Source organism: Podarcis bocagei, assembly GCF_964188305.1.
Source record: "Podarcis bocagei genome assembly, chromosome: 3".
In the NCBI taxonomy this organism is placed as follows: domain Eukaryota; kingdom Metazoa; phylum Chordata; class Lepidosauria; order Squamata; family Lacertidae; genus Podarcis; species Podarcis bocagei.
This window is the reverse complement of record NC_138127.1, coordinates 61,933,680-61,954,878: the sequence shown is the minus strand read 5'-3', so window position 1 is coordinate 61,954,878 and position 21,199 is coordinate 61,933,680. Positions and strand designations below refer to the sequence as shown.

General features: G+C 39.1%; 1 protein-coding gene across 6 annotated transcripts in view; it reads right to left on the bottom strand.

Annotated features, from left to right (window-relative positions):
- Positions 1 to 21,199, bottom strand: part of DISC1 (DISC1 scaffold protein) — a 162,228-nt gene that overhangs the window by 117,605 nt on the left and 23,424 nt on the right. For all 6 annotated transcript variants that reach the window (XM_081186212.1, XM_081186208.1, XM_081186207.1 and 3 more), the window contains 3 exons: positions 9,118 to 9,265; positions 6,424 to 6,544; positions 3,247 to 3,482 (listed from right to left, as the gene is read on the bottom strand). In XM_081186212.1, the coding sequence (XP_081042338.1) occupies positions 3,247 to 3,482; positions 6,424 to 6,544; positions 9,118 to 9,265 (505 nt within the window). The remainder of the gene's footprint in view (positions 1 to 3,246; positions 3,483 to 6,423; positions 6,545 to 9,117; positions 9,266 to 21,199) is intronic.

The window sequence follows — 21,199 nt, the reverse complement described above, 5'->3', positions numbered from 1 at the left end:
CCAAGGAGCCATTTGGCTCTGAATGAAGACTAAAAGTAAGCTAAAATGAGGTAGAATACTCAACTTTACTGTGCTTCACCAGCAGCTAGGGATGACAGCAGCAAACCCCAGGTTAGGAGGGGAAGTTGCAGCAGAAGCCCTACAAAATCAAGTACAGAAGTGAAGGCAAGCCATTGGGGGAAACGACTGTCAGAAAGGAATTCCAGACAGGGAAGACCACAGAATAACAGTCCAACTGGCACTCCATATAGCTCAGTGGTAGAGCAACTGCTTGGCATCTAGGAGGTCTCAGGTTGAATCCCCAGCATCTCCAGGAAGGGCTGGGAAATATTCTTTGTCCTTGGAGAGCTGCTGCCCATCAATGTAGAACAATACTGAGCTAGATGGACAGATGGTCTTTGGTGTAAGGCACCTCGTTATGTCCCTACGCATATTCCAAATAATTTACCATTTGGAATGGAAGTGTCAGGAGGGAGGTGACATTTCTAAGACTTTTTCCTTCTTGTTGCTTTGCCTGTGGCTACTGACAAACCTGAAAGTAAAGGCGCACAAAACTAAAGACTCCCTTGAGTTTTCTATAATGCTTGGGCAAATCCTTAGATACCCATATTATCCACACACCAGATATAAAAAAGAAAGTACAAAAAGGGATATTAAACATTGGCTAGCAAATCCAAAAAATAGCTGAATTCTGTTTCCAGGGATATCTGCTAGTGTATGGATCTGAATATTTTCCACCAGCACTGCAAAATAGTATCACTTTATCTGGCTAGTAATTGGAATTATGCTACTAGCAGAATTTTTTTACATTTCATGCAAATTTAGGTGGCTTGTTATGACCTATGGTAATAGTAGTTTTTGCAGGATTTTTATTCTATTGCTTTTCTTATGAAGGGACAGGATTTGGTGTTGCAACTTGCCCCAGATCCTTGAGATGAGCCAAACATGAGATGAACAAAACATAAATACCTAGTACAGATGAGTGAGTCACCTTACAGCATGGGTAGGCAAATTAAGGCCAGGGGGCCGGATCCAACCCAATTGCCTTCTAAATCCGACCCGTGGAAGGTCAGGGAATCAGCATGTTTTTACATGAGTAGAATGTGGCCTTTTATTTCAAATGCATCTCTGGGTTATTTGTGGGGCATAGGAATTTGCTCTTTTTTTCCTCCCAAATATAGTCTGGCCCCCCACAAGGTCTGAGGGACAGTGGACCGGCCCCCTGCTGAAAAGGTTTGCTGACCCCCTGCCTTACAGCTTACATAGCTCTCTACAGATTTATGGCCAAATCTGAATGAAACCAAGATTTATGTATATTTTATGCTACAATAAGTTCTATGGTGACAGACCCTCCTACTGACAATAGATATTTCTTCAGGGCACCACTTTTCATAGTGCTTAATGAACATATTGAACAATCATAGTTCTCTCTTCACGCTAATTTCCTCAAGCAGCGCTCTCTCTCTCTCTCTCTCTCTCTCTCTCTCTCTCTCTCTCACACACACACACACACACACACACACACACACACACACAAACAGAGAGAGAGAGAGAGAGAGAGAGAGAGAGAGAGAGAGAGAGAGAGAGAAATTGGCACAAGCTGGCCTTGTCTTCAACCAGAATTACTATGTGGCTGAACAATATTCTAACTAATAAGCCTTTCAGGCCCCAAGCGTTTAAGATTATCTTTGAATTAACCTCTTTCAGACAAACCTTTAAGGGCTCTTGTAGCTGAATGGAGTGGTTACCAGAAACATCAAGAGAAAATCCTACTGCCAATGGCCATGACAATATTAATCCAGATTATTTAAAACATCCATAAAACAGGTTTTGCATTCTGGACGCATTTCAACCAGCAACGGCTAAAAAGGGGGTGAATGTGGGAATGAAAGCGGAGCGTTCAAGTTTTTTTAAAAAAATGTTGGACACTATCCAGCCCTCAAGGCACTGTTTTAGAACTGGCATCCAGATTCCCACTCCCTCCCCTAATCCAAAATAAGTATTTTGGCATTACCCTAGAGTATAATACAAGGGAGCCAAGAATGAGCAACAGGAAAGCAGATGAGAAGATTAAATTTAAAAAATATGAAAGCTAAGCAAGATACATACAGATAAGTGGTTTCTGTGATAATTAATCTCAGTTTTGTAGATGTGACCTCCATTGATCTTTTTCATCAAAGCATGCAATAAAAAAATGTCCTTCTCAATGTATCTACTTGTGTCAATAACAAAGCAGGATAGCAACTGACTAATCCAAAAGCTGTCATTTTAACTCCCGCATTTGTTGACTGATTTTCCAACTGAAATTGACAAATAGGAGCAAAAATTATTTAAAATCAATGTAATATGCAACTGATTTCTCTGACCCTAAAGTCTTTTCTTTCTTTTTTTACAGAATTCTATAACCAACTAATGGAAATAAGACAGGACAGACATTTTCACCCCATCAGCATTATGCTAAGTTAAAGACACCCACCCCTTTCAGCATGATGTGAAGTGAATGACATTTGCTTTGTAATGTGGGGAGGGGGTGGCACCTCTCTTCTGTAATAATGAGGGTCTTCAGCTGCAATATGATAAAAGGTTTTGAGATCAGAGGTCAATAAATGGGTATGAGGACGTATTTTGCCACTTCTCTGCTTGGTGGGCAGGACAAATCACTGTATCAAAATGAAAGACCTGCACTATAATAAACTGCCTGAGTCTTTATTTAACAGTTTAAATAATCCCCTTCCATGACACATGGGAAAGACACCAGTAAGGATGGAAATGGCACAAAAGATTGATAATGCTGCTTCTTACTCAGCACAGGGGATGAAATGATTGCCTTCTGGCCATCTCTGCACTAATGAAATCCTCATTTAGAAATAAAATGCAAGCTTCTTGGGGGGAAAACAACCACATGGAAGGTGCTCCATGTGGGAAGGTGTTCAAGTGAAGTAGATCCTTTCAAGGCTGGGAAGTTTTCACCATGCCATCACAAATGTATGTTATCAATGAATGGCTTATGTGACTATTGTTATTAGCTATAGTAAACCCAATTCCTGGTAAAATATTATGTAACACCAAAATCATTCCAATGCCTCAAAGCAGCTTCCTGAACTTCAGGTTCTAAAGCTAAAAAACAGAAATTTTCATGTATTTATTTTCTGATGAGGTAAGATGCCCTATAAGAGAGAAATCAGAAGAAAACAATACATCAGAGTTTTTATACAGGATTTCTAAGTATCGTACAATAATACATACCTTTTAAGGGACTCTGGTAAATCCAAATTGCACGGAATATTCTGTGATGCCTTTGAAGTTTCAGTCAAGGCTTCGCCTATTTCTTGCAGCTCTCCAAGCGATACCCAGCTAAGCAAGGTAGACAACTCACAGTCCTGCGTCTGAATAAACTGATCTTGGTCCTGAATTTCTCTCCTTAGCTGTTGATCTTTAGCTTCTAGAACAGCCAGCCTTGCTCTAAGGATTTCAATTTCTTTCTGCATGAAGTAGAGACAGAATTGTGCATTCTTGTTAAAAAAAGGATGCGATGAATTATACCAAATGGTGCAAGCACACACAAACACATGCAAGAGCCAATTCTCCACATGGCTATAATGCATTTATGAATACCATGGATACCAAGCTCATCTTTCCCACCCAATGAACCTCACCCACATGGTTACAATATGTGCAGCCATGTCACAGTCACATGGGAAAGAACCATAGAAAAGAATCTCTCACGTAACTCAATATGTCTGAAAAGAGCTGAAGTTCTACCTTATCCTCTTGAACCCAATGAAACTCAAGTTGAATGTTATTAATGTAAGTCCTACTGATTTAAAGAAAGCTTATCTGTGAGTTATGTTCTCAGGATTAGGATCAATATGTTTAAACAAATACAAGCTAACAGCATGAATCAAAGCAACAACAGTCAGTCACTTTGTAAAGGCACATTTCTGAAGATATGCCAACCCTTGAAAGCTAATTCAGCTTTGCAGTTGTACTAATTAGCACAGGAAGAAGAGCTTTTCATTCTGAACTGAAATAGTCCATCCAATAAATTCAATTTGCACTTTGTGTTGCCTGAAACATATGTTATTTGCTGTACAGTTTCTTCTGCAGCAGGAAAACAGACAAAAGTAGTGCTTCAGCACACACAAGTATTTCTCAAGGTCACCAGGACAACATCAGGTCTGTTACTTTGTGTATAAAATCAAGTTTGTAGCACAAACAATTCATTCTCTGTATTACTGATTTGATAATAGAGCCAAAAACCCAATGGTCTTCAGTTAACAAAACTACATCTCCAAACTCAACCGTACTAATTTCCATTAGCTGGTAAAGTTGGAGAAAGAAATAAAGAGGGAAATTGTGTTATATAACTTCTGTATTGTTAAATATTTGACAACATTTGTAGGGGGGATATAGGACTAAAATCCAAAATTACAGCTATGTGACACAACATTAAAAAGTACACTCTAACAATGTTATTATTTCAGGTGCACAAAGATCAACAGGCTGGGCCCAGCATTGTTAGGGTATGCCACTCCCACATGACTCTTCCCACCCAGTAAAAAAGCAGTTTCTAAATCTAGCTTCAAATCCTATAGAATTGTAGAGTTGGAACTGAGGATCATCCAGTCCAACCCCCTGCAATGCCGGAATCTCAACTCAAGCATCCATGACAGATGGCCATCCAACTTCTGCTTAAAAACCTTTGGAATCCACCACTGTCAAACAGCTCTTACTATCAGAAAGTTATTCCTGGTGTTTCATTTGAATCTTCTTTCTTGTAACTTGAAGCCATTGGGTTTGGGTCTTAACAGTGAAACCTGGTTAGTGCTAAGTGTGGTTAATGTTTATTTAAATCAGGGCGGGGAACCATTTTGGTGCTGTATACCAGATCCTTATCAGATACTAGTCTTGTGAGCCGAATTTGACAGGTGGGCAGGGCTGATGACATCTGTCACATGAAGTCATAATGACTGATTGATTAGGCAATCTGAAGTTCCAAAATCAAGACTTCAAAACACCCAGCAGGGCTTGCAGGGCTTGTGGGGCTTAAAAGCTAAGGCTTTGGCTTTCCACAGGCATCAGCTGCACAAGTGAGTTCCCTGTGGAGAACTTGCTTGTGTAGAAAATCCAGTCTGATTTCCTTGCCAATGTGCAATCACTTAAAGATTTAAGATTGCGCATTGGCAGTTGTATCCCAACCTGTCACACACCTAACATCTCACAGGCTAAATCTGAATCCCTGGTAGATCAAGTTTGACCTGTGAGCCGGAAGTTCCAAATTCCTGGTTTAAACCATTTAATAATGCTTAGAGACGGATAGCTGGAATTCATTCTGGAACAGGAGAGGCAGCATACAACTCCAGGTGCCATGTAGGGCTTAGAGAAGAGGCCAGGCAAAAAACTGAACATGAACTTTATTGTTTCTTTTAACCAGGAACAGAACAGCAACAAGCAGCTCTTCATTCTACTCAAATACAATTAGGTCTAATGCCACCTAATGACCAAACCACAGAATGATGATATACTCCATGGTTCACTCCCAATCCTTTAACCTTTGTGGAGGGCAAGAATACACTATGTTAGAATAATGTGACTATAACACTACTTTAGGGGATAGGCCCAGGGAGGAGGCTCAGCTAGAGGCAGAAGGAGAAAGTAGCCAGGGAATGAAGACCTATTATACATAGTTCTTTAATAAAACTATTTCTTCTTCAATTCCTCTGACCTGCTCATCATTGAAACAGAGAACATTACACACTACATCTGCATTGGTTCATGAACAGGTAGTCCTGCTGGCTTTTGACAACCCAGCCTTTTTTCTTCAGCAAAGAACTTGTACCTATTTTTGAAAACCAATTACAACAAAAGCTACATCATAAGTCAACATTTACAAGTTTCCATTTATTAGTTATGATCATGAATATTTCCTATTTTACTAGAAGAAGAAGAAAATGAAGATTTCAAAACCGTATAAGAAAGTTAGGCAAGAACAACATTTTTATAAAAATCATTGCATGTCAAACTTCTAAGTTACTTTTTCAAGAACCTAAATCATGAAGTTCATTGATCAGACACTGATAGAATAAACGAAACAAAGAATAAATGAAATTTGTTTTTGAAAGTTTTATTTCCCTCCCGCTCAACTAATTTCCAATAGCCAATTAAATTTAAGAAAGTAAATATTTTAAAAATACTCAGAAAAGTAAAAACATGTTCATGAACAACTAAATCTTCAATACCCTCCAACCTTGCAAGAAGTTTGCACTACTCCTGTGGCCAAAATTATTCATTATTTTTTTTAGACTGCCAAATGGACTAAGATTCTAATTACTGAACAACAATAAATCCACTTGACCATACTTCCCATTTGCTTTCCTATATATAAATATTGATGCATACACTGGGATATCATGTCCTTCTTACCTGTATCCATGCCTTTTCTTCAAGCAGCTGATCTCGTTTTGTGGCTGAAATTAGTAGTCTTCCATGGTGAGGAAAATTTAAAATCTTCTGTTCACATCTCTGCAACAGCTGTTTTTCTTCTCTATTAAGCATTTCAAAAATAACCATTACAAACGCTGACATGTGTTGCATTAGCAAATTGGCAGTCATCTCCTAAACATTTAGAAAAACACACACTATCTTCCAGGTCACGGTGATCCAGTCTCTAAAAACATAGTTGTGCCAAGCTTGAGAATTTATTTAAATTTTAAAGCAGTTTAGTGGTCTGATGTTGTGTGGGGCTTTGAGAGTTTAGCAGAGGCCATAAGGTGGGATCACTAATTAAAATATGATGGCCTAAGGGTCTTTTTTCTCTGTGTACATCATACAATGCTGTTTGCCTAAAATGCATCCATTAGTGTCTTAAATGAGTGGCTAGAGGCAAATGCATAAATGCAATTTTTTATCTCCACCGTGACAAATTTCTTTATCAATTAGCTCTCCAGTCCTCAGTATTTGTGCTGATATCTGCCTGGAATGTAACAATACTACCACCTTAAATGATGGCAGAAAGCCATGCTGAGAGGCTGTGCTGATGGTTTGTGGGAACCAGCATAAGAAGTCTCACTACAAGAACAAGATTTCCCTGTTTCCTCCCTCCACCATGCACCCTCAATTGGCTCTGGAGTGTCTGGAGAACCTCAAGAACAGCACATGGTGGGAGAGAGCAGATCATAAAATGCTTGTACTAATGGAATAACTGGAAGAGTGCAAATTTGAATTCCTCCCTATATAATTTGTTAAACTGAGCATTTAGTGGCCAGCATTTACATGCAAATCCAAGGTAGGTGCATAGATGAATCACATCCTTTTTTGTGCTGAATCACACCTTTCCAGAATTCAGTAAATTGCAATTAAATATTATTGTCATAATTTTATTTAAAACTCCATCTCGTTCCCAATACTACTGTAAGGGAGTAAAAACATTTTCCTCACCAGCAGGTGGTGTATATATGGAAAGTCCCACAATCACTGGTATGCAGCTTTTTAAAAATAGTGCCAAGCCTTTTAATATGTGTGTGCTGAATGTAAAACAATCATGAATCATTCTTTCACTACCATCCAAGAAATGCCCAGATTTTCCCAAAGCTCTCATTTGCTTTGAATTTTAGAAAGTAAAAGAAAAACACCTTCTGAAATGATAAATTAGGCTGCAATCTTGGGCACATTTACCAAAGATAGACTTCCAAGCAGATATGCATAGGATGGCACTTTTAGATGTCTGGTCCTACTTGAAGATAGCACACCTCAAAATAACATTTTCCTACTCTTGTTAGGAAAATCATCCAATAGGAAATTAGATTTTTAAGGGGAGCATGTTGCTGGATTACCACCTTATGAAACCACTACTTACAGAAACTATGCTGCACAGTTCCCAGTTTAAAAAGTGTCCAAGCACATTCCCTTGGGTTGGCTTGGAAGCAGGATTTTTATTTGCGGGGGGGGGGGGGCTTCTTTTCCCTTATTAGCGTATAAAAATAGAAGATTCTGCTGGCCTGTGCAAGGCTGAACAGATAAATCCTTTAATTCATGTGATATATCCTTTGCAACTATGTGTTCTTTAATTTCTCTTATAACACAACAATCATTCATTCCCCAGTTACAGTTTCAAAGTTCAGTCAAATGCCTTCTGAAGTCACTTGTGAAAGTCACATGGGATTTGATTAGTTCAGAAACACCTGACCTGCTAAGAGGGCATGAGAGAACAACATGGGAAATCAATTAAGGGTGTGGACAATACCGCTCACCTTTCCCACTGAAAATATGAACCTTGACAAATGCTTGTGCAAAGACAGTAACAGTCATAAAGAACTGATTATAAAAGACTTGAACAAGGAAAGAATAATCTAAACAAGTATGAGGTTTTCTTTCCATGAAGTGGGAGATTGAGGGAGAGGCTCAGCAAAGAAAAGAAAATGTCAGGACCTCTGCTATGGTGAGTAATAATCTGCAACACCCTTCCCCAATCTGGTACCCTCCAGATGTTTTGGGCTACACTTCCTGTCTGCCCCAGCCAACATCTGAAGGGCAGGAGTTTGGGGAAGGCTGATCTACAATCCATTCAGATGTTCTCCTGTGCAAGTCACTCTTAAATATATCAGACCTGTACGTGGCCCTTAGTGAGGTTTGCAGAGAAATACTTCTTGTTAGACTGTGCCCCCAAACAGTCATCATCATTAGATACATATATGATCAACCAACAATAGGTCAGTGCAGTATCACTATCCCAAAATGTGCAGATGGAGGAGCCAAGTCCGAGAGTTAGTTATCTTAAGGCCACCCAGTTAGTTCATGGCAGAGACAAGATTCAAATGAAGGGCTTCCTGGTTCACAGCTCAGCATCCTAACACTGCATGAGCTCTCTGGACTTCTTTTGGTAAGAAGTGTGCAAGTCAGCAAATAGTGGCATGTGCTTTTAAGTCGGCCATGGGTGCCTTGGCAGAAAGGGAGGTATATAAATGCACTCACTCGCTCGCTCACTCAATAAATAAATAAATGACAAAGGCCCATTGATTTCAATTGAGTGCTGGGTTTCACCCTATGTTCACAAATTTCAGCACAGTTTTTAAGGAAGCTTAAAACATTATCCTATACCACTAGGGCCAGCAAACTTACCTAGGAACTTCCCCATACAATGCCACTTGAACCTGTGCTTTAAATCTCTCCAAAAAGCTGCTAATTGAAGGATGTTGTGAAGGAAGCTGAAATTTTAGTGCACTTTTCTCTTTCTCCAGCTCTTCAAGTTTTCTTCTAAATTTATCAACTGGGAAAACAAGGAGGAAAACACATTATAATTAAATGATTCCGGGCTATATTTTGTTCGAAAGAAAGTCTGGTATAGTGATAAACAAAAGGGACATATCATAGACAGAAAGCTTTGGTTATGTGAAATATTTTAAATGATAGCGACATTATTAAAAATGCAGCCAAAGAGTCGCACTGGTTGCCAAGCTACTTAACCTATATATATGTAAAGAACCAACCCTTGACATTATTGCATACACTGTTGAAAATGGTAACACACATTATGAAACGTGCAGTACTGACATCAAATGCTTACAGCAAAATTAGACGTGACATTAATCATACGCTTGTTTTTTTCCTCCACCAAAAAGCAGGTGGAGGGGGAGGCAATTTGAATCAGGACTAAAGCAAAAAGACTGTGGGGATTTAACCCTTTGCCTCTGTTAGTGTCCCAAAATGGATCAGGGCCCACACAACTACTATTTGACCCCATCTTTATGTGCCACCTCATTTTGGGTAAGTCAACTCTATATTCCCTATTCAAAAACTTATTTCTTAAGAACTTATGTCTTGGGTTGAAATAACATTGATGAAACTTTGAGAACTTGGATAAAAGGCATACTTGAAAACAATATTAACATCTTATTTTATAAAGAAGCTGCCTATCTTCTGTTAGTAATTGACACTTTAAAAAGTTAGCATCCTTTTGTTTCTTTATAGAGGCTTTTAAATTCCATAGAGTATATTTAAATATACTCATTTCAAACAAATGTAAAACAATATTTTTATTCTTTGAGAAACAAAAGATCCTCCAATACTTCCACCATTTCCAACCACCATCACTCAGTTTTCATTCTCAGAACTATTATTTCACTCTTAAGTAGAAAATTCAGCTAGGTGCTTTGAGGGAAATGAAAATACATCTAAATGAGGGCTAAACTGAAGCAAATGGGGGCAGCTTTTGTGAAGATTTTCAAAAACTGGAGGGGTCCCCAATTTTGAGAAGGCCATCACAGAAGTGACCACCTAATTAGATGTGAGAGAAGCGTGAGCATTCTCCCAAGCATTCTCCCTGGTATACATCAGGAAGAACTTTCTGACAGTAGGAGCTGTTCAACTGTGGAACAGACTCCTTGGGACTATCCCTCCTTGGGGATTTTTAAGCGGAAGTTGGATCTGTCATGGATTCTCTGATTCTAAGTTTGGTTATAAACTACAGTGCAGCTTTCAGCACCTGCAAATGACTGTATCAATGGTGGGAAAAGGTATCAATAACCCTTTGCCCAAAGGTCATTTTCCCAATCAATGCCCCATCCCTACCCTTTGTCCAGTATCTTTTGTCAATAAATAGAAAAACAGTCCACAGACAGGGTTATGGGTACCTTTCCCACCCACTGCCATAGCAGCTATACTTTATTTTTTGTTGATTTTAAAGTTCACCTATCTCCTGTATTTCAGCTTAGTCTAGAGAAGTGGCGTGGAAGCTGCTTCTCTGCAGCATGACTCCCCTTCCCCCTCTCTGGTCCATTCCAGTCTAGACCATTTAGCATTTTGAACTGAACCTAGAAACCTACTGGGAGCCTGTGAATTTGCCACAAAATCAAAGTAATTTGCTCCAAGCAGCACCCCCTTCTCCCCATTAATACTCTGAATAGAATAAGACACTGTCAAACATATTCTGGGAAACAATTACTGAGGTCCAATTTAAAAAGAGAAAGACACACACAGAGAGAGGCAGTGATAACATACTAAATGGAATAAGATGTCCAACAGTGATAACATCTAGCAGCCATTTCTGTGCCATCAGTCCCCTAGGAATGACTGGTACATGGAAAGCTTGCCATGCTATAGCTACAGGGTTCACATTTCAACACACATATCCTTCCAAACAATACGCTTCTGTCAGGTTAGCATTCCATCAAATCTGTCAATTGCATCATGTTTTTGCGCTACAGGACAAGATGACACATTGTGTAAAGGTCAAGTGGGAAAATGTCCCTTCCACTACATCATCAACTTCAGCTGGTAAAGGTCATTCCGCCCAATAGTTGCTCCTACAGAAAACAAATCTACATGAGGAAACGATCCAATACCTGAGGAAGAAGTGATCCAATACCTTTTGTCTCATCCAAATGTTTCTTCAGAACCAAGTCAAACTGCCTATTTCTTTTTCACCATTTTAATTACAGAAATCTAGGCTGCATAGAATGGATTGCATATAGGCTGGACATAAATTTCAACAAGTACATTTTATAAGATGTCAAAGGTTTCCCATTATGCCATATATGATTTGCCATTAGAGCCAATAAATGTGAAGTGCTTTCAGTACTTAGAAAAAGAGCTGTTTGGGTTGTATGCACTCTTATGACAATCCCTCTATAAACTCTAAGTTCCAGGTACTTTAACTAATGTACTGAACTCAATAAAATTCCAAGTATGAGGTGTATTTTCTTCTAAAGACAATACCAAATGAAATGGATCCAAGTCTGTTTTGTCTGAAAGCCTGTTGTTTGATTTCTACATGTAGACACTCAAATAAAGTAGTAAGAACTGGCCATGGTCAAAATCCATGGCATGTGCCACTGTTGATTTCAACATAAAGTAGTGGTAAAAGTCTAGAGAAACCTTATACTTAAATTGCCTATAAGTATGCTGCATGGTTGCCAACACAAAAAGATTCACAAAACATTCCTGAAACTATAAAGTTTTAGTAGGATTCATCTTTTGGTTATTAAAGCTGCAATTATCTGTACAATGTACTCACTTAACTGCCAGCAAACCCCATTGAACTCAAGAGGACTTACTTTGCAATAAGGATGTCAGAGAATTCCAACAAAAACTGAAACAGAGTGGAAATTACCAATGTTCATTTGTTCATCCCATGTCCAGAATTGTTCCTTTCAATCTGCGAATGTTACATAATTGATTATGTTGATTCCCATTTGCGTTGTGTTTCCTTTGCACTGAGATGAATGGGATAGAATAGCATAGTGGCAATGTAATTACACAATTTACATAATTAATTACGTAAAATATGTAATTTCACTACAGCGGACAGCGAGACAAATATAGTCATATTGGGCAGAAAATGAACTGCAGTGCAATCAATACATGAAGTACAGGGGTTGGCATCCTGTTCATATTCCCAGATCTCTCAAGAGTGCTTGATGAAATTATAGAACTACTCCAAACCTCATACCTTTTTACATAGGCTTATACCAGAAAAGCATGAACCCTTTATCTAAAAACAAATGCTAGGAGACAAGTATAGAATTTTCTGATCAGTCAAACTCTGCTGCGATTAGACAATTATTATTGCAGGAGGTTTGCTCCTCTGACATCTGTTTATCATTATGGCCAGTTAATTAAGTGTTCAGAGATTCTCATTCATGACAATACCAATGTGCTGTCAAACTAGAAGCTGCCATTTTCTATCCTCACTGACAGTCTTGTGGATTGGTTCGCTTGATTAGGCAGCAGAATAGCATGAATGCAGGTCCAGCATCTGCAAGATTAAACCTCTTTTTCTTCCTTCCTCCAATTTAGCAAGGCAGGACAGCAAATGGAATTTTCATGAAAAACTCTCAGATTTTTAGGATCTCATATAATTGCATTTGCAAAATTTCCCTAGAGGTTTAGTAGTAGGAGAGGAGCCATTATAAACAGCAGTATTGCCTCTAAAGAAAGCCATTATTCCTTATTCTGGCTACATAATCAAAATTTACTTGAGAACATAATTAAAGAAAATACCTTTTCAAATAAAGAAAATTTCCCATGGGGCAACATTTTCAAATTTAGATACGTACTCCAAGGCTGCCGCTATCATACCTAATTATACATTTCACTTTAACATTTAATACTTGGTATGCACAAACAAGATTTCCAGTGAATTCAAAGGTAGTTCATGTTCTCAGCACCTATTGACATTCAGAAACTTGAACATTGATATAGGCAATTGTTCACACTATTTTTAAAGGAACACAACAAGAACTTTTTTGATAGAAAAATGAATGGTGGTTTTGTATAAGAGCACAGTTGTGTGCATCACAATCACTTCAGTGGGGTTTAAGCAATCAATGCTCATGGTATTTCTTTTGTGCCATTTAAGTCAAAATGCTGTGTTACTATAAAATAGAGCAAGATTAATTCAAGAGACACAACCTTTTCCATCTGTAAGCACAGTTCCATTTTATGAGAAGGAGTGGGGAACCTGTGGTCATGCTGGCTGGGGCTGATGGGAATTGTAATCCAAAAATATCTTCAGAGTCACAAATTGTTGACCTCTACATTAGGATGTATATAAGAAATTACACAAAGACAGAATCAATTTGTCCTACTTTTAAAATGAGAGGAGGTGCCATTCCATTCCAAATCAAATTATAAGTTACTCTACGTCAATAACCTGCCTAAACAAGTGGTAAGGATGAAATGCCCACCATTTCCAAATCAAAGCATAGCAAACAACATCAACTCTTAAACTAAGCTGTTTGTGTGGTATTTTCAATGGCACAAGTGGTAAGAATTCCATTCTAAACTATCTGAGGCACTTACCTAACCTATGTGTTATAAATATCAAAAGTCATAAAACTGACTGAAGAATTCAAGCAATCTGCAAGAAAGTTAATAACATATGCAAGCCAAAACAATTAACTTTCTAAAGCAATGTGGTCCAAAGCATAACTAAGATAATAAATCATTTTCAGATACTGCTGTTGCCTGGTACCATTCTCAAGGGTAAAGCATTATAGCCAAAAGAGTCTTTTCCTCAAAAGCCAGTAGATTCTTTTTCTTAAACTTGACTCTTGAAAACTTGCTTGCTGTCTGCATTCAGTTACGAAGGTAAATTTGATGTTTGCCTAACAGCATAATCCTGTAAATGTTTACCTAAGAAAGCAAAGATGTGTAATATTTTGTCAGGAATACAACATTAGCAGATAGGATCATCCATTAGAAAGTTATATGGATAACCCATTCAGATCAAACATTTTTCATGTGTATGGTCTAAATTGCTAAATATTACCATCACAACTAGTCCTAAACACTAAGTTAAAGATCCCATCATAGCAAAATATGTTTTTCGTTTTGTATATTCCTTCAACAGTGGTTTTTTGAAACTTTGCTGGGTTGATTAAAGTGCATGCTAGCAAACACTGATTTAAATAAGCACATTTCCCCCAAATACTTAGCAAACTCATATATCTCTCATATGTACGTAATCTGTGGAACAGAACTTCACCACAGAAGTATAACTAATATACAACAAGAGTGTACAGCAGTGATGGGACGCCTGTGGTCCTCCAGATATTGTTGAACTCCAGCTCCAATTAAAAGGGCCATCCCGCCTGAAGTTCCTTATCCCTGGGTCTTTGTCTACAATGATGCTCATTTTTCAGGTTATCCCTACTAAACAGCTATCATGTATTGAGCAATAATTTATGCCTTATTTGAAGAACCCAAGCAATTTGTTGTGTTTATACTCATCTTTTTTATTTGATACAAGGGAATTGTTTTGTAGGTGGGTAGGTAGGTAGGAAAAATATGCTATGTACACACAGAGTTTGGTGAAAGACTCAGCCAGGAAGCACTATACTAAGCAGATTGTGGCTAACAAATCACTGGTCCCACTCAGATACTAAAGTGGGAAATTTTGGCAGCACATACTAGTTTATGCAGTCCAAGCAGCATCACTGGAGTCCAAAGGAAAAAGTATCTGAAGGGAATCAGAGGGTGGTGTCCCATCATGTCCAACCATGGAAGATAGATCAAGAACAAATGAGCCTTTAGAGCTGGAGAGGCAACATTGAATCCCATTATTTATAAATTAAAAACCGATTTGTCCATATCGCTTGACAAGAAATAGCATTCCTCTGATACAAAGATATTCTTTGGGAGTATTCAATGAAGGTATGTGTATGTGAACTCTTTGATTTTCTGAACTGCATTCAATTAATGTGGTGGGACTTGAACGTACAACAGTATAACATACAACCGGTGTGCAGAGCCTAAACTAAACCCCTTTCACATGTGCATATTGCCAGGGCCCACACTGAAAAGAAAATAATCTGAAAACATTTATGCCCTCCAAAAATCCTATACAAACATTCAAATTGGTACAAAAAAAAAGCAAGCTACCCATTCCATCTACCTCCCACAGATATTTTACTTAAAAAATAAAATAAAATCTTGGCAGCAAGTTTAACCTTGGAGCTGTCAAGTTCTGTCATGAATAATGAGCCGTAACAACATTCCAACATCCTTGGACAACAGAAACATTTCTCCTCTGTGCTATGCCAGGCAAAATGACTTCCCCCTACCATCCTACCTGTGAGAGTACGTATGGTAATGTGGCCATCAAGAGGAGATTGCAAGTAAATACAAATAAGCCATTTCATTATGTTTCATCATACAGACTGTAAATTGGGTAATAAATAAACTGTGTAATAAATAAAATAATGTGTAAAACAAAAACATGTTACATTTAAAATTAAAACAAGGAACAGAACAATACATTTGCCCTAATAGTCACTCAACAGGGCATCTGCATATGATAGCATATCTACACTCAAAATAAGCAAAATCTGGTAAAAAGATTTCAGGCTTCTCTCCCTAGATATATAATAGTAATAATGAGTTCTTAGCATCATCCAGAAGGATAATGTGCAATATCCTACTGAATTAGGCTTTCCAATATGAAAGTTGTGACTGTGCTCTGTGTTTATTCAATATAGATAGAAATAAACCATCAAACAGCACTTTCACACAACCACACTCTGGATCTCTTTTAGGAGTCACTACAATATTATATACGTTCCTATGATTAACAAAATCAGATTTCATTTATGTGGCAAAATGTTTCACTTTCCACCTTAATCAGCTGCTCTGATATATAGTTGTTGTTGTTTTTTGAGAGAGAGAGAATTACTGTTTCCTAATCAACCAAGCCAACTATCAAAATAATCCAGCTTTGATGGCGATGTAAGATCTCCTACTCAATATTTCACTGAGGTCATGTCAATGTAACATCTCCTCGAGTCAGTAAAGGGCAAGGAGTTTCCCACCACAAAACCACTGGCAATATATTGCAGGTATGGTAATCTGTGGTCAGTGGTAGGCAGGAGAGCGAGATACATGATAACTGAAATCCAAATGAATGCATTATTCATATTACCAGCACCAGGCATTCCATTTAATTGGTGTTTAAATCATATTGTGCACAGCGTATCAAACATTAATAAAGTCCTAGGAAAGGATTGTGGTTAAAGAAGCAAGTATGAAGCAGGAATTCTCACCCTTCTGAAGTTCCTGATAACATACGTTTTCCATAAAATCCAATTAACTTGTGATTGTTTACTAGAGATGCAATCCATCACTTCAGTGAGGCTTGCAAGGCTGTGGATTACATCCTAAATTAGCTGTTCAGCTCATTATTTTAAACAAACCAGGGGGCTGCCTTTAAGCTACTGTTTTTCTTTCTATGGTCTCACCATCTCAATTTCACACTAAATATGTCAACAAAAACAGCACACGGACCTGACACAGTCCATACCTAGCCCTCCCACTCAACGATGGGCCCCAATTAGTGCTATAACCATTGATCAGGTCTTGCACTAGAAAAAGAAAAATAAGCACTTAAAAGATAAATATATATATATATATATATCCATGATTAGGATGGGTAATCCCTCACAATATCTTTCTTCCCAGCCACTGCCCTGCCCTTTCCCTTTCATTCCTAAACCTTCCCCACCCTCAAAACCAGTCTTTTCTGGATTTTTGTTTTTAACTGTTTTTACTAATATCTCTGTTTCCTTCTTTTTGTAAGCCACTTTGTGGGTTGTTTTTTAAACAGTTTATGCCCCATATAAATTTGATGAAATAGAGAAAATAAAAAGATTCAGAATTTGTTTATTTAACAAAATGCATATGCTGCTTCACTGTAAACAACACAAGAACCAAGTTTGACCTTTCCCTATACCAGGGGTCTGCAACCCGCGGCTCCGGAGCCACATGTGGCTCTTTTACACCTTTGCCGCGGCTCCGGGGCGGATACTAGCGAGGGGAGGAGGCGCATTGTGCGCCCCGACACTCCCCACTGTGGCGGGCACTGTACTGGCTGTGACGTCGCATGGGGGCGGTGCGTGCGTTAGTCACGCACCGTCCCGACATCACCTTCCCGCCCGCTGTCAGATCGCGGCTCCGGAGATATATTTGTTTTAAATGTTGCAATGGTTTTGCGGCTCCCAGTGTTTTTTTCTTCGGAAACGGGTCCAAGTGGCTCTTTTGGTCATAAAGGTTGCAGGCCCCTGCCCTATACAGTATCTGAAAGTCTGATGCAGGCAGCAGGAGCTTTGCTTCTTTGTTCCCTTGCTGGAGCACAGTAACAGAGAAGCAATCCCATAATGAGAAACCTCTCCCTGGATGCAACTCAGGTCTAGGACAACAGATGTGGGAGGGAGGAGCTTGAGGACAGGCACACCCTGCACCTGAGTGTCAGATTCGCTTAGGAAAGTGGTTTAGGATTATTGTTTACCTTTCCCTCCTGGGAATGCTCCTTTGCTTTGTGCTCCAAGGAAAGATCAAACAAAAAACAAACAAAACCCAAACCACCTTGCATTGTTAGATATTGATGAGTGGGTGATGGGTACAGATATGTTTGTCTGCTAGCAAGTGACTAGAATTTGCAGAGGAAATCTGGAAAAAGTGGATAACTTGACACTTTCACTGGAATTCTCTCAATTAGCTACCAAAGCAAGGAAGAATTTGCATCCATTTTCATACAATTATAGTACTGTGTGTGTACTTCAATATAAAAAAAAATCCTTCCAGTAGCACCTTAGAGACTAACTAAATTTGTTATTGGTATGAGCTTTCGTGTGCATGCACACTTCTTCAGTAAGTTCACACACACTTTTTAAAAAGCAGCTTGTCCCTTCTTAGAATTTGGTGCCCATTTTGAAAGCTGTGCTAGAAACCAGACCACACACACACCCAACAGCCTGAGATCTAGGCAAAGGAAGTTTTCCTGCCCAGTGAAGGAGCTTGTTTCTCTAAGAACAGAACTGCACACCAAAGAGAAAAGGGTTTGTTGGGGTAAGGGGGCACCACTTCTCTGCTAAACCCAAGTGGGGGCAGCAAGGTGGCTGTGAAATGAATTTCCAGAGGTCATTCCAGATCCTGTGAACCGCTCCAGAGTTTAGACAGGGCAGAAACAACATTACCCAAAGGGCGAGTTACCATATGACAGAATCAGGTTGTACAGAATGGTGGGAAAGCCTTCATGGGCTGAATATGGCACAAAGGCCTAATGCTGTCTACACAGCTAACCTTTCACAGATCAAGCAACTGGGCCAAACTAGAAATGTGCATAAATACATAGCAGGTGGCTGCACATCTTGTTTTTCCTTAACTAGCTACAAGGGTGGCATGTCTGATTCTTACTGGGAAGGGAAGGTGGGGCGGGGGCTTATATCTCCACTCTCCCACCAATATCAGAATGGAGATCACACTCACATAAAGACCTAAGAGCCTTAAAGAGAGAAAAGTCCCCAGATGCCAACAAATCAAATTAGGCCTGAATTGCCGCATGGGGCTGTTACCACCAGTACATTTCCAGGGGAACTACTATTACATCAGCTGCAATGAATTAATCATTTATTACCAGAGGATCTTGTTACCAATACATTAGTAATAGCAAATGGGTTATTCCTGACCAGAACACAAATCTCAATTAAAACTCACCAAGAGACCTAAAGAAAGGAAAGGAGAAGGAAGAAAATAAAGGTAAATTTGTGCCTTTCTGTTACAGAAGAAATACCCTAGGTATGATAACATAGGTCCCCAGAATAAATATAACCTTGTGCAGAGGGAAATATCACCCAAAATCCACAATAATGAAACAATACCTTTAATGCCCAGGGAAAAACTTGTCAAAACATATAGTACCAAGGAGATTCTTGCCTGCTAATTAGAAATATCAGCACAATTTCATCAGAATGTATTGCTCCTTTGTTGTTAAGAGACAGATTCTCTAAGCAAAAGGTATTAACTACTTCCCAAATGTATTATCCCAGGAAAGCCTCTTCAATAAATGTTAATGATTAATCGGTGCCTTCATTGTGAAATGTAAATTCTATTAATGAAGTGGGAACAATGAATGGGTCTCTCCCCAATGTCTGCCAGGTAAAAACAATTTTAATTCATCTCTCTTCATTACTCAAGAAAACTATGCTAAGATATATGACCAGATCCTTTTGGGAAACAATGTTTGTGTTCATCTGGATTAGAGAGAGATCCAGCTACAGGAGGGCCCAATATTCAATATCGCAAAGACTATCTGGGGAACTGAGAGGAGATAATGAAAGCAACCCACATATTACAGAGAGAGATTATCAGATGTATATCCATTATAGGGAATAAATACCTATTTCCAGGCAATAATTATTCTCCAAGATTTCACTAACACAATGCAACAGAGGGCATAAACCTGGTGTGACTTGGAAGTCGCTAGGCAACCAAGTCTACCAGGCAGATACTGGTGGACCCCTCATCACAGACAGCTGGTTTCTCTAGAATACCTATATTTTCCTAGATAACACATTGGGATAGAGATATTTCACTCCACTAGTTTTGGCTACAGTCCAACAGGCAAGGCTGGTTTAGGGAAAGGTCTCTCAGAAATGTGTGCCCTTTGGAAGGTCAGAGGTGAAATTATTCCCCAAAGTCACAGGAAGCCTACATATGGACCAGCAGAGAGATCATCCCTCTCTCTGCCCTCTCCATGGAATTAATTCTGGTTTTCCTGGAGCCCCAGGGTCAACCCAACCACAGCATTCCATGCTACACCTTTTATGATCAGGCATGGCTGATCATGCTACAACGAGGTTAGGCCAACCTGAGCTGTGAATCATTTCAGACATAGTAATAAAATAGCTTTTCATGAGAAGGTGAGAAAAGCACAGAAGCATAATCTCCATAAAACAAGTTACATACTTCCAGTTCGTCATCGCCCACTTGTGCTCTCTAACCAATTCATGATATGGAAGAAATCCTGTGCCCAAAATGCTAATCTTTAAAGACCTCCAGCAGATTCACCATTCCATTCATAGCTATACAGTGGTGCCTCGGGTTACATACGCTTCAGGTTACAGACTCTGCTAACCCAGAAATAGTACCTCAGGTTAAGAACTTTGCTTCAGGATTAGAACAGAAATCGTGCTCCAGCGGCTCGACAGCAGCAGGAGGCCCCAATTAGCTAAAGTGGTGCTTCAGGTTAAGAACAGTTTCAGGTTAAGAACGGACCTCCGGAACGAATTTAGTACTTAACCTGAGGTACCACTGTATAGGGAAAGGGGGCTGAAGTCTAGTTCAGTGACTGTCTAGAAAGCATAGGGTGGGAGATATTATACAACACAATAGATCATTTTGAGAAACATCTTCATGTGTAGTGAAGCCCTACAATAAAATGTCTTATCAGGCACGTCCAACAGGTAGGTTGTGATCTACCGGTAGATCACTGGACGTCTGTGGTAGATCACTGGTAGATAACTGGCTCCCCTCAAAGCAGCTGCCCTAAAAAAAGTTCAATTTTTTTGCCCTGCACCCCCCAAAAACGGGGCTTGCTTTTCCCTAAAAAAAGCTCAACAACAACTCTTTGATCCGAATGCCTTAAAAATGGGCCTTCCTCCTCCCCAAAAAAGCTCAACAACTTTGATCTGAACCCCCCAAAAGGGGGTGGATCACTGCCAGTTTTTAACTCTAAGTAGATCACAGTCTCTTGGACGTTGGCCACCCCTGTCTTAGATGATGTTTTGCAAAGATAATTAGTAAGGAACAAATAGGATGTTCTTAATGTAGTCTCCCCCACCTTGTTTCATAATGACGGTGATTTATTTCATCCTGTTCCCCATAATATACTCTGTTTATCATATGGGGCCTGCAAGTTCCCCTAATCCAC